Here is a 14,492-nt window from a genome sequence, read left to right on the forward strand (position 1 = left end):
GGGGTCATGGCAGTCACGCTCGGGAGTCCTACGACACTTCTCATGCGGCGGTGACGAAGGCCGAGAGCGGTCACCCTTTAAACGTCTTTAATCACTTTTATGCCGTTACACAGTTGCGGTACTTGGTTCGGAAACGGTTGATTGTGAACAGAAAAAGAAGTGAGTGTTAATGGGGGATACTTAACAATCTGTTTCGTGGGAACTGTTGCTTTGAACGGTGCGTCCGCGATGGATATGCCTGTTTTCAATGGCTGGAGTCTCAGGGCCATGTGAGGGTTCCCTTGGCGATCGCCATAGCTCGTTGGCGGCCGCAGTGGGCACTGTAGTTTTGGGGGGCTGTGACACCACAGCATGTACCACCGCCTGCCGTGCATAGTGTCCAGGCCTGAAGGGAATTTGGTCGTCGTTGCGTTGGCAGCGAAGCAAGTGCCCATTGTATGGTGCTAGTGTGCAGTGGGCAGTCCCAAGTAAGGTTTTCGAGGTCTGCGTAATCATTGCAGGGGCTGCAGGTACGCCTACGTAAATGTTCAAGGCCACGAGCGTCTTCACTTCTTCGAGAATGCTGCTCGAAAAAGGGTGTAAGGAAGGTTCCAGTATTTATCGGCTGGAGCAGAACATACTGCCCGCGGGAAGCAGCTTGGAAGGCAAGGGGAAAAATCTCCTTGGGGTTGGATGTAGTGAGGAGAAAGCAGGGCCGGTGACGTTTGCCTTCAACTACTGCTTTGATGCGATCGTACCACCGACTGTATAATTCTCTTTATTGAGGTACATGGGTCAATATCTGAATGAGTTGTTTTGACTCCATGGATAATGATCCGTCTTATGACCCTTTCTTCCGCCGGGTGTACCGGGATACACTGTAATAGAAAACTGCGTCCTTGGTCACACAGAGGACGAACGTGGAGGTGGAGTTTTTGAACCACAACGGTAGTTGTGCAAGGGTCTTTGCAAACTTGAAAGGCATTTTAGGAGTCCGTAATCACTCTTCAGTGATGCTCGGCAGCTCTTGGCAATTTGAAACCAGCGGAACTGGCATGTCTGGCAAAGTCTAGGATGGCATAGAGTTCTGTCGTGGAGGAGAGAACGACGTGTCTAGTGAGGTAGAGGTTACTTCCTCGCTTGGTTGCTTTCATGTTTATCCACACCGGGGTGGACATTGGCTGTTCCTCAGGTCCTCCCAGATACGCATCCACTTCAAATATACGGAATCTACCTTACCGGTCCATGCCCGCGCGTTGTTGCTTAGCATGTTTCTGGAGGTGCTTCGCGTAGGTCTGTTTCCTTCACGACTAACCATGTACCATGTTCTCAGTTAGTGGCATGCGGTGCGCAATCCGTATGTTCTCCGAAAAGGGAACTATAGAAGAGCAGGAAAACCACAGGTGTCACACCTAATGTTAGTTCGGGTGGCTTTCCCTGAGTTTTTAGGCTTGAGGTGTGTCACCTGCGTTAGGTCGTGCTACAAGATCGGTCTGCGATGTCCCCCAAAGCAGAGCAGCAGCTTTTCAGTGCAGGGAGTTGTGTGTACTTTTGCAGTCTTGTTATTACTGTCCTGGCCTCGTTGTTGAGGTGATCCTGGGGAAGTAGCTCTGTTCGAGTGATAGGGTGAAAAGGGGCGTAATACAGGATATGACACTGTAAGAAAGCCTACCCAAGGTGTCAAATTTTTTTTTCTCTCTGACGACTCTCACACATTTGGCGATCCTGCGGAAGGTTGGGGTGGCCTGCTTGGTGGCCTTTATCATTTCGTCGAGCCGCGCTGTGGATAATCATTGCTTATCCAAGAAAACTCCCAGTATGTGGATGACCAACTTCCTGAGGATGGGTGTCCGATCAAGATATGGACGTTGGATTTGTCTTCGTCCTTTGACATTGACCTTCGTCCACCATGGATAGCCAGAAACTTGTTTGTGGCGGGCTCTAGTGGGAGCCCTATCTAGCTTGTGAAGTTCTTGATGTTAATAAGATGGAAAATTGGGCGAGTTGGTGAGGCTTCATGGTAGCTACAGCGCGACAGACGTGGACAAAGGGAATAGAAGGGCACACAATTGGGCACTAATTGTGTCCCCTTCTATACCTTTTGTACGCGTCAGTCGCGATGTAGCTACCATGAAATTTCGGATGCCATCTAATGCCGTCTGCAGTGCCCTTCTTGCTCTCCCAGGGAACCTGACACAGTCCAGAGTGTCACATCGTCTGCGTAAATTGCCTGCTCAATACTAGTTATTTTTCTAGTTTTTCAGGAAGAACTGCGAAGACGAAATTGAGTAATGTAGAGATTAGGGCCCCCTGTGGTACTCTAACCGGGTTGTGATGTTAGGAGATGCGCTCGCTAGGTACTTGAACTTGAAACGTTCAGTACCGAAGGAAGGTGGCAATCAGATTAGGTATACATGTTGCCTCTGATGCCTATATATCTTGTGCAGCTTGCATTATGGAGGCGTGCGGAAAGCTGCTGAAAGCTTGTGTAGCGTGTACTCTAAGCTCTGCGCTAGGAAACGAGGATGACGTGTCGAGCACGTTCTTCTTTAAGCGCAACATAATGACTTGAGTGGAAGGCCAGGCAAGAATCCGTACTTTGTGGGAGGTGGAAGGCTGTTTTTCCTTTAGCCTCCATATTATTCTTGCGTGCACCATGCTCTCCAAAAGGTTGCCCAGGCATGACCTAAGATACGCTGGTCTTAAGCTACAAAGGCAGGTTGTCGGCGGCTTATTCCATTTGGATCCATTGAAGTACTTGGAAAGGTTCAGGTATATAGTGGAGCGTTTGCAAAGTTTTGGGTAGATTTCGTGCAGTGGTAATACGGACCTTTATAGACTTGCGAAGAGTTTGAAAATTTCCTTTTACAGCTTGACTGTTTATTAACATAACAGTTGGTCAGATTGGCATACATCTGCGAAGGCGTTATTGTTTAGGTGCTATCGGTGAAATTAGCTGGAATTTATTACTGCGCAGAAGTTAGCAGCTCCAGTTATTGCCGATATAAACGCCGACATGAAATTGCTCGCCGGCGGGCTTGAAATGTCACCTTACGATCGATCGCCTAACTCTTTCAGGTAATGCAATATTTAGCACAATTTTGTGATTCTTCTTCTTTCTGGGGTTTTACGTGCCAAAACCAGTTCTGATCATGAGGCACGCCGTAGTGGAGGGCTCCGGATTAATTTTGACCACCTGGGGTTCTTTCACGTGCACTACAACGCAAGCACACGGGCGTTTTTGCATTTTGCCTCCATCGAAATGCGGCCGCCGGGGCCGGGATTCGATCCCGCGACCTCGTGCTCAGCAGCGCAACGCCTTAGCTGACTGAGCCACCCCGGCGGGTACAATTTTGTGATTACTTGCTTGTATATATTAGTCATACCATTACGTACGTCATTATGGTAAAGGTAGTCCAGAGAATATTACCTCAAATGTATGGGCTTTCAATATTGAAATCAGAAAGTTTGCGGCGGCGCAATTTAACGTTATGAGTGGCGTTTTAGCTTAGAGGGCTCGTCATACAGAGAGTCTGCTTGCTTATGCCAGCAGGTTTGTGTAATCTTTAGAGATTGCGCACTAGAATGCAACGAGTAAAAGAAACAGCTAGGAATACTTACTAGTGCGGCAGTATCCGTCACATTCTTGCTTATTACGAAAGGGGGCCCACGGGTTGCAAGTTGACACACACTGCTTATAAAAGGGATTATACTGCCACTGCGATCGATAGCAGTACCCTGCTGGCAATATCAGTGTGCTTGTGAGGCATCTGTCATCTGAAGTGAACCAACGAGAAACAAAGCACCACAAGGTCATAACGAAGCGTGAAATCGGTTACGAACTTCCACACGTTGAACCCATAAGTGAACCCACAACGTATTCAATCACTTGTCAGTACACATAGCCTTTAACAGCGGAGCTGTGTAAGCTCTTGGTTAGGCCGCTTAATGCGAACAAAAAACTGCGCCTGGCGATGACGTCCCCACACGTTGCCTAGCAACGCGCCTTGCCCAGCTGGTGCGAGGCGTTGCTAGGCGATGTACGTGGCGTCATCGCTCGGAGAGGTTACCAGACTCTCCTAGGTTACCCTCGCCACAGCGCGAGGCGCGACCGACGTATCCGGCGTTTGTCGGCGTGCCCCGGCCGGCGGCGAGATGCTACGTGCTGCATTTCGCGCCGGCCTCGTCACTCAGAATGGACCGCATCCCCGTCTTGTCGAGCAAGATGGGCTGGTGTAGGGCTGCGCTTTAGCTGGCGTGGTGTCCCCGTGCCGAGCGCGCTCGCGCGTCAGTGATACGTCGGACTATAGTTTGTGGAGATGGGTTTGCACAAGGCTTACCCTACGAGCGACGGTCAGGAAAGGGCACGACGCTCCTCCACTCCGCAACGCACAAAGGCGCTACGGCAGGGTTCGTCGACTCTCCGACACGGCGCAGAGAAGGCTCCGGAGTCAGATCGCCAACAAACACGGGTTTATTCACCCAAGGTAGAGCTCAGTGCTACAGTCACGGCGCTTACGGGCCAAGGCTCGCCGCAAGACCGATCGAGTACGCGCGCCCGCTGCGCTAGGGCTAACCGGGTAGCGGTCCGCCAAGCGCGATAACGAGGAGTCGCGAGAACAAAGGTCTCATGTAACCACCTCGTTGCGAGCCTGTGAGCCTCTCTCTGCCGCGGCAAGGAAGCGCTCCGCGGACGAGAGCTCGGGTGGAGAGGGTGCCTGGGGGCCGCCGCGCGGGAGGCCAATCAGGGCGCGTCCCGGTGACGTGTCTCGCGGGGCAAGTCCAATCCCGGGGGGGGGGGGAGAAGCACGGTTTGCGCGGGAAAGTAAGTCCGGCGCGCTCGCCATGTCCGCCATGTTGCCGTTACGGCGGCGGTTCCCGGGGATCGAGCTAAGCGCCACGCGCGAGCTGGGGGACGAGGCGCGGGAAGGCACCTCGATCCCCACAAGTTTAGCTAAGAGCCAGCCAAGTCAAACCAAGTTGAGCAAAGTTAAAGCTAAGAACCAGCCAAGCCAAACCAAGTTAAGCAAAGGAAAGCACTGTTATTGCCAGGGAAGATATTTCCCAAGATATTCGCTGTTTGCCCAGTCTTCGCACCACTTAGTGTGAAACTGCCCCTAATTTTTGCTTAACAGTGTAAGATTATGATGCCCGAAAAGTTCTGCTGGGACTATTTTGGCTTTCAGGTTTGACAACCAAACACACTTATTTTGTTCTCCAATCAGCTATAGGGAACCTTGTGCAGAACTTTTCTAGGTGGCAACCGCGCTAGAGAACACACACACTATCGAGTAGTGGAAGCAAAACTGGAGGGACACGAGGAAATGATATACATAACTAGCTCAAACTTGTGGGTATGCGCGACTCTGACGCGTCCCTTGATGTTGTTTTCCCCGCATGGCTCTCGCGTCTCCTGTAGTCCGGATTCGCTGCGTGGCTGTACGGCGGCGGTGGTCGGTGTGGTTGTGGCGTATTGCGGGAGATGGCGCTAGTGTTGCGCGGCAAACGCCACCTAACGGCGGGGTTACTTGGGCGAAAAAGGGAGATGGCGCTTCTTTCTGGGCGGGAGGTTGGCGAGCAGCAAGCACGGACGCTTCGCGCCTACGCCGACCCGCTTCGCGGGACAGTCCCGAGAAGGCACGACACCGAAATGGACGAACACGGATCGTTCAAAAGCGCCACCGTTCGTGCGACCGTACTCGTGAACGACTAGGCGTTGCTTTCCAGCACGGGGCGAACATATTCGCTCGCTATCCAGTCACGGTGAGTCGGACCTCCTCGATTTGTCGCGCGCCCATCGACTTAGTAATATAAGAAGCACGCCACGTGCGTCCAGCACATGAACATGACACTTCCGAGTGGATTCAATCATGAAGCCTCGTTTCAGCTAAAGAGCGAAATTGCTGCCAGCTAGAGCGTCCTGCATATCTGCGAGTGATTGGAATGTGTGAATCTTCTCGTTATCCAGCATATTTCACGCACTGCTCCACAGGGCGATACCGGAAGCCTTTTGATCTCGTGTGTGCAAAAAAAAAAAAGATAAAAAAGGACCGCCATTGTGACAAGTTGCGTGGCTCATGAAGATTCTGGCGTGAAGAGCACTTCATGAAGAGCACTCTGGCGCTGTCATTGTTCAGTTATCGTGGTACTTATTGGCGGCACATGAATGTATGTTCGTGCTTATGGCGTCGTTTATTACGCTTTTTCTGTCAGAATTTCCAAGCAAACTGTTTTCTAAATACAACAAGACAATAGATCTCGGCGCACGTGCATAGTCATTGCGGATTGTTGCACATTTAATGCAATGTGTTGTTTAAATAAATCACTTTTCAAAGTTACAAAGCCGTTGAAAGGCAGTATGACTAAGCCAACGCAAATCCATGTAGCCCCCAACATTTCCACGCTGGCTGAACTGCCATGCTAACCGCTCCCACAGACACCAGCGTCAGTCTTCCCCCCAGTAAATGCCGTACAAAATTCTACGCAGGACGCGCCTGTTGTAGCTCAGTCAACATAAAAAAAGTGTTTTATATCATAATCATCATCAGCCTATTTTCATTTTCACTGCAGGACGAAGGCCTCTCCCTGCTGTCTTCAATTACCCCCTGTCTTGTGCTAGCTGATTCTAACTTGCGCCTGCAAATTTCCAAAGTTCATCCCCCCCACCTAATTTTCTGCCGCCCTCGACTGCGTTTCCCTTTTCTTGGCACCCGTTCTGTAACTCTAATGGTCCACCGGTTATCTACCTTATGCATTACATGGCCTGCCCAACTCCATGTATTTTCCTTAATGTCAACTAGAATATCGGCTAGCCCCGTTGCATGCGTGCATCCTGTATATATATATACATACAGGATGTCCCAGCTATCACGCAGCACGATTTAAAAAAAGAGGAATGGCGTTACGCGAAGCAAACCTAGTGCGTATTGTTTCCAGTGCAGTGGACTAGCTGCCAGTAATTTTTTCGTTGCTGAGATTTAATTAGCTAATTGTAAATAATTATCTAACTCGATAAGTACTGCCCTAATTGTCAAAGTGGCAATGAGAAAATTGTAGAGCAACATGAAAAACTACCGATACAGCTTTCTTTTGCTCAATACGTGCCACATAAAAGTGTTTTTCCGAGCGTGAAAGAAGCCCGTGAATAAACGCAAAGTGCCTGGAGTGACCAGTCGCGCGGCAATTCTGCGTGTATTCGCGGGCTCCTTTCACGCTCAGAAAAACACTTTTATGTGGCACGTATTGAGCAAAAGAAAGCTGTATCGGTAGTTTTTCATGCTGCTCTACAATTTTCTCATTGCCACTTTGACAATTAGGGCAGTACTTATCGAGTTAGATAATTATTTACAATTAGCTAATTAAATCTCAGCAACGAAAAAATTACTGGCAGCTAGTCCACTGCACTGGAAACAATACGCACTAGGTTTGCTTCGCGTAACGCCATTCCTCTTTTTTTAAATCGTGCTGCGTGATAGCTGGGACATCCTGTATATATATATATATATATATATATATATATATATAACGAGAATAAAGGGAACCGAGGGGCCCGATTTTTATTACTCATATCATAAGAAGCCAACAAACAATGACACCAAGGACAACATAGGGGAAATTTCTTGCACTTACTCATTGAATTAAAAAAAATGATAAATTAATGGCAATGAAAACGGATGAAAAAATAACTGTCCGCAGGTGGGGAACGAGCTCACGTCTTCGCATTACGCGTGCGATGCTCTCACCATTGAGCTACCGCGACGCCGTTTTCCCATCCACTTTCTGGGGTACCTATGTTTTACAACTTGAAATAACCCTGGGAGAGCATCGCACGCGTAATGCGAAGACGTGGGTTCGTTCCCCAACTGCGGACAGTTATTTATTTCATCCGTTTTCATTGCCATTAATTCATCATTTCTTTAATTTAATTAGTAAGCACGAGTAATTACCCCTATGTTGCCCTTGGTGTCATTGTTTGTTGGCTTTTTATGATCTGATATATATATATATATATATATATATATATATATATATATATATATATATATAAACAGCATAATTTCGACGTTTCGGATGGGGCCGGGTCTTTATATATAGAAACATAGATACACACAGTCACGCTTCGCTCCTCGAAAAGGCAGGACATGTGTAAAGTGAGCTCCTGAGCACCACTTTGTAATGAGGTGAACGCGGTTTCAATCATGGAACGAGGACCTCGAAGTTGTGCAACGTAATGCCCAACGCGTGTCTCTCGAATTTACCACTAAGTTGCCACTGAATCTCTGAACTTATTTTCGCAACGAAGGAAGCTATTCAAATCTCCAAACGTGACACAATGAACATTATCGCTAATTTTAGAATAGCATCTGGCTGCCTAGCTGCCGCTAACTTTGCTTCAGTAGTCATCGATGGGGAGGAAGCGGCGTTCTGACGCTCTCATCGGAACAATGTTTGCTGACGTATACTGCGGCGCTCGGTATTAGAGCGTGGCACAGATTAATACGCGTCTTTGTTATGGTAATATGGCGTTTAGTATCCTTGGTTCTAGCCTGCAGTGTCGGGCTCATGAACATGAACATTTTTAAATACGATTTGAATTTCGTGTTTTCTGCAGTTACTACGCAGTCTCTTCGCTTACAGTGAACCTGCCACAGGTGTTTTAGAGACCTTGCTAGCTCGAGGCACGCATGGACTGATGTTGCATTGTCTCGGGATTTTTATAGCAGCATTTGTTCGACATAACATAAAGGAACATCCGAGCGCGCTTGCGTGTGCGCAGCAGATGCAGCCGAGTATTGTAACCGTTTTCTTCGGCGCGTATGCGGCATGCCTGGCGTAACGCACAACCTGACGTCTTATTTTGTGGACTCTTAGTCCACAAAACTATAACTATAACTGGCGAATTCGTGGACTTGAGCTAAAAACCGAATGCTTATAATTGCCCGCGACGTCACTGAAATCTCATGCAGCCTCTGATGACCTTTAACAGCGAAGCTGTTTAAGCCAGCCGTAATTTGTGGTTCGTATCAAGAACCTATCAAGCAATAAAAGAAAATAAACTTTCTTGCCGAGGCGGGATTCAACCCCGCGTACCCACAGTCCCAAGGCGAGCGTCGTAACTACTAGGCTATACAGCCACTTTTTTTTTCTTGCATGGTATTTGTTGCATCATGCATATGCGAGAAAAATACTATCTGCGAAAAACGCGCAAGTACCAGCAAACACATCTCACATTCACGCTCTAGAAAGGACCTAAAATCTCACTAGGCACTCCCAGCACACACAGAACTACAAATAGCTTTGATATTAAAAGGGTGGCAATGAAAAGGCTATACAGCCACGCTTGCAGAATATGGATTTATGCGAACCATATGATTGCATTCGAGCGTCGTCGTCTTCGTCCACAGCTGGCGCGTTCGCACGCTCGTGCTCTGCGAGGTGAAGAAGAGGTTTTGCGCGCTATGAGAGCTAGAGAGAGAGAGAGAGAGACGCATTCACGGGGCGGGTTTGCTGGAACGGGTTGTTGGCATTGGAGCGCGGTGTCGGTGTTGCAAGCTGCGCTATGCAACGCGCAGTGACGGCCGTAAGTCGGAGACGCGCGAAAAGAAATCATCATCATCATCATGAGTAATAAGAGGAAAAGTTCGCGCGCACTTCCGGAAAATGCTGAGCAATGACCGCCCAGCTTCGCGGTTTCATGCGTTGCGCGGCCGAGTGCAAGGTTAAGCGTTTTTCATGCAGGTGAATTTCAGGTGGAGCGAACTGGTTTTGTTGCGTGCTTAAATTGGGGGTGGAATAATTTTAAAGCGAAGAGCTTTGTTGGGCTCTTTCACTTGTCCTCTTGGTGGGCCGGCTATGACTGGCGATACAAAGTCATTGATTCAAACGGCGCGTTTGTCACCGAATGCCAACTATATCGACGCCCTGCTGTCGCGCGATAACTTTGGGGCTTCTGAAGGTTCAGATGACGGTGGGAGGGGCGCTGGGAAAGTACATCCCTCCTGTTCTCCCCCCCCCCCCCTCTCCGCTGCCGCCGTAGGACAGGGCTACGGCAGCGGCTGAGGAGGATGACAGTCGCCTTCCACGCTGGCGCTCACACCGCTGAAGAAGACGCACATACGACGTATCGGCTTACATGTATGGCCACGTATGCTACCACGACAGATGTGCTGGTTAACGAGTCTGTTTCCATGGAAATGCGCAATGAAGCAACAAACGCTACCTAAGAAGCCTCACTGCATGGAGCATACGCCTTCAAGCGCATCGTTCTTTTAAAGTGTGTGCATTTCCAGGATATGCTCTCAGCCATTCGCATACGTTGGCAATCATCGTTCATAGTTTCTGCACAATTGTGTGTTCTGTGCCAAAATGCGGGTGGATGAATTTTCCCCCACCGGTGGTGGCAGAAGTATCAGATTATGACCTGTGCATATTTCGCACACTGACTAGTGCAATTATTAATGCGGTTAGTATTCTATGTCTACTTCAGCCGTATTGAGCCTTCCTATCTATCTATCTATCTATCTATCTATCTATCTATCTATCTATCTATCTATCTATCTATCTATCTATCTATCTATCTATCTATCTATCTATCTATCTATCTATCTATCTATCTATCTATCTATCTATCTATCTATCTATCTATCTATCTATCTATCTATCTATCTATCTATCTATCTATCTATCTATCTATCTATCTATCTATCTATCTATCTATCTATCTATCTATCTATCTATCTATCTATCTATCTATCTATCTATCTATCTATCTATCTATCTATCTATCTATCTATCTATCTATCTATCTATCTATCTATCTATCTATCTATCTATCATTCGAATATTCTAGTGTGTCCGATGCTCTCGCACTGAGAACAGCAGTTTTTAGCTAAGAAATGAGTCGGCCGATGGTGTTCTTACATTCCTAGGTCCATTTTATTTAGGTACGTCATGGCGTAGGTTTAATAATAGATGACATGATAAAACTGACTGACGTCTCTTGGAACATAAGACGCGAACGAGCTGTGATCGTCCAGTAATATAGTATAGTGATGGGAACCATGAGGGTGCCGAATGCCGTTTCAGAAGGACAACTCAGAATCCGGCTGCGTAACGAAGTCGCGAAATTTGCTTTAGTACCATGACAGTCCACGAAATCTGGTTGTACGTCATGTGATGAGGTTGCACAACGAGTAATTGTTGCGCCAAAATCCAGCTGGGACAAAACTTAAGACAGAAATCGTCTCCCGATGACAGTCGGTGCTAATGCGATTCGAATTCAAGCGAAGGAGCGAAGCACTGTATTTCTAAAATCAAGTTTATTGAACGTCTGTAGTTCTCGTTCTGAAACTTACGTTACTTTGGCGACATGGGACACATTCCGGCATCCTCCCACGTTGCTATGGCATTCGCTTGTGAAGGCCGTCCTTGATCATGACGGGATGACAGTGATTGAACGACGCCAACGCACTGACGACTATGGAATGTCAAAGAAGACAAATAGATGATCAATTCTTAAATTATGACACTGGTATGACGACAGCCGAATGACGATGCTTGAATTACGACGATGACAAGACGACGGCGACATGAATACAAAGGTATGACAACGGGCGCATTCTAACGATTGTCTGACGGCGACACCACTATCGACCATGACATGACAACGGCGACATAATCACGACTGAATGACGACAGCATAATCGCAATAGGATGATGAAGAAGGAATGGCGTCAATAGATCGAAGAAGGCGGTATGGTGACAACGGAATGACGACGATGACATCGCAATCGAGAGACAGGTTGGTGAACTGGATCGGCGTAGAAGGCGTGATGACTTCGGCGTGACGAGTCAAGATGATAAAGCTGGAATGAAGACGATGTAAGAACCACGACGGCATCACCACGAAATGACGCTATTGTCAGCTCGTGGTCTGATTCTACAACTGCGAGGCAGAAAACAAAGCCTTATTGAAATTCACGCATGCCACAAGGCTGGACGCGCGGCTTTAGTAGAGCCACTGGGTAACGTGCAGGCGCATTGAATCCTTTCCTGCTCATCATAAGTATTGACGGTATGTTTGGTCCTCTTCCCTCTTTTCCAGTGCAGAGCTGCGGGCTAGAGCCTACGCTATCAGGCCGACTTCTCTGTCTTCTGTGTAAATAAAAGCTAATTCTCTTTCTCTGACGTCAAAACTTTACTGATGATCTGTAAAGTACTTTGCAAGATAGATTTTCTGATTAGTAGGTAACGCACGGAGATCATGCCGATTCAGTTACGAGGACGCGTGGTGAATATCTGTGACCCAGAGAAGGGCCTCTAAGTCAAGTGCACCATGCCTTGTCAAATTGTTAATGTTAAGGTTGTCGAGTTACATAAAGCAGCCGGGGGCATTGCACGGCACGAAGCTCCGTTTCAGAACTCCTCTCATTAAAAGAGTACTAATATGCCATAGTCAATATTTGATTTTGTGCGGTAAATAAGAGTCCTAGACCTCGATATCATTCCTACAAAACATACTAAAAGTCGCATAGTGGCCCATATAATTTATCGTGATTGCTTTTCTGCGAACAAGATTTGGTTGTTTTTTTCTAGCAGTTGTATGTGTCATGGCACCATGATGCAGAAATGACGAAAAAAGCATGACATCAGTGGAACGACGAAAGCGTTATGACGATGACGGAATGACGTCATTTGGATGACGTCGTGACCACGATGGCATGAAGACAACGGAGTGACGGCGACTGTATGCAGACAATAGTGTGGTGACGACGACATGAAGCGGCTCGGATGAAGAAGCTGGAACGATCAGGAATGCATCACAACCCTGGGCACATAGCTATTGCGGCTCAAGCTAGAAGACAACTTGAGTGAATGGATCAGTGCAGTAGGCTAGATAGATAGATAGGTAGATATAGATAGATAGATAGATATATAGATAGATACATAGATGGGCTGAAAGTGCCTGAAGTCGTCAAGGAGCGCTAATCGCAATAAAAGGGTCAAGAGAGAGAGAAGCCATTAGGGAAAGGCAGGGAGGTTAACAAGGCTGAGCCCGGTAAGCTACCCTGCACTCGGTTTGGGGTGAAGGGGATTGAAAGAAGAGAAGGAAGAGAGAAGGCCGCACTTTGCGTTGGTACGCCCACAACCAAGCATTCATCGCTGAGTCAGTCACAAGCGGTCATATAGGCTGGTACACTTCAAGGAACGCTGCAGTGCTTTTGTGGCTTTGTGCTATGCATAGCAAACGCACGAGGCAACGGCCCCAAGATCTTATCGTCTGTGAAAGGCCTGTCATGTAAGTGCTTTAAACTGTCCGAAGGGCAATTCTCTCATCTTCGTATGTTGGGCAGTCAAACAGGAAGTTTCTTCAACACCACATGGGCTGCAATTGGAACTGTCCCCTATAGGAATTACAAAAGAGTTAAGTAAATATAGGTGTTTATGAACTGGTAACATGCCGAAGGCCGTTTTGATTTGCAGCTTGAGGAAACGAAAGGCCCGCAAATTGTGCAAGAACATCCCTAACGCGTGAAGTTACTTTAAGAGACTCACTTACCAAGCAAGCTTGAAGGCCGCGCAGTAGAAAATTACGTATTACGAGAAGCTGCACATGTGTCGCGCGAAAAACTGCCCCCCATACGGGAGGACAACCTCACGCCACACAATGACGCCATTGTCGCTTTCTCGTGGTTCTTGTGTAGCCGCACTACCACACTGCGGGTGCTATGGCTTTCTTACAGCAGCACAACGACAGTCCGCGAGTAGATTCTGAATGCAAGCCAAATTAGGACTAACGCGCACGTGTAACTTTGAGGAAATATTATGACTCAATCTTGAGGTAACTCCATAAGCCATGAAAGGTCGCGAAATACCTACCTTCCGGCGAGTAGCTCGTAGCCGCGCAAGATCCGAAGAGCAAGGTGGACAATAAAAGCACACACGTTTTCATTGTGTCCTTTTCCCACTTGACTGCGGCCAGGGCTTATTGCGTTGCTCTACTTATAAGCGCTGTGCGCCTGCAGCTCGAGTGGAGAGCAAGGAGGTTACAAAATGAGGGCACATGGAAGCCCCCAAACGCACAGTCTCAGGTTTCAAAGCGTTAAACTATGCAAAGTTCTAATACGTCTGTGATAGAAAAAACATGAATTTTTTTAATATTGATGGGTATCTTCTCCCCAACACATTGTCCATTGTTCCTGCGTATTGCACGAAAACCGAAGAGGTACGAAGCACAGATACGTTTAGGAGGTGCGAAAAATCTTTTCTTCATACGTCATGGTCCGAACAGCGCATCGTCGGAAGCGATGAACACGCAATTTGCGAATAGATGCTCGGCTTACCCTTCGTACATGACTAGGAAGATGTGGATACGTGCCACGCCCCCCGGAACGAACATGTATTCTATTGCGGTGCAGTGGTGCACCGACGGGGGGGTTCGGGTGTTGTAACCCCCCCCCCCCCCTCCCCCACGCGTCCAGCCCCACCAGTCCAACGTGTATCTTCAGTGCTCT

At 47.8% G+C, this 14,492-nt stretch overlaps 1 protein-coding gene across 1 annotated transcript in view; it reads right to left on the reverse strand.

The window, feature by feature from the left end:
• LOC119465285 (actinia tenebrosa protease inhibitors) overlaps positions 1–14,016 on the reverse strand; it is a 20,319-nt gene extending 6,303 nt beyond the window's left edge. Inside the window, exons 1-2 of the mRNA XM_037726082.2 lie at positions 13,858–14,016; positions 3,601–3,756 (exon numbers count right to left, since the gene is read on the reverse strand). Coding sequence (XP_037582010.1) covers positions 3,601–3,756; positions 13,858–13,930 — 229 coding nt within the window. The 5' untranslated portion in view covers positions 13,931–14,016. The remainder of the gene's footprint in view (positions 1–3,600; positions 3,757–13,857) is intronic.
• Between the last annotated feature and the right edge of the window lie 476 nt (positions 14,017–14,492).

This window comes from Dermacentor silvarum, chromosome 9 (genome assembly GCF_013339745.2).
Source record: "Dermacentor silvarum isolate Dsil-2018 chromosome 9, BIME_Dsil_1.4, whole genome shotgun sequence".
Classification (NCBI taxonomy): domain Eukaryota; kingdom Metazoa; phylum Arthropoda; class Arachnida; order Ixodida; family Ixodidae; genus Dermacentor; species Dermacentor silvarum.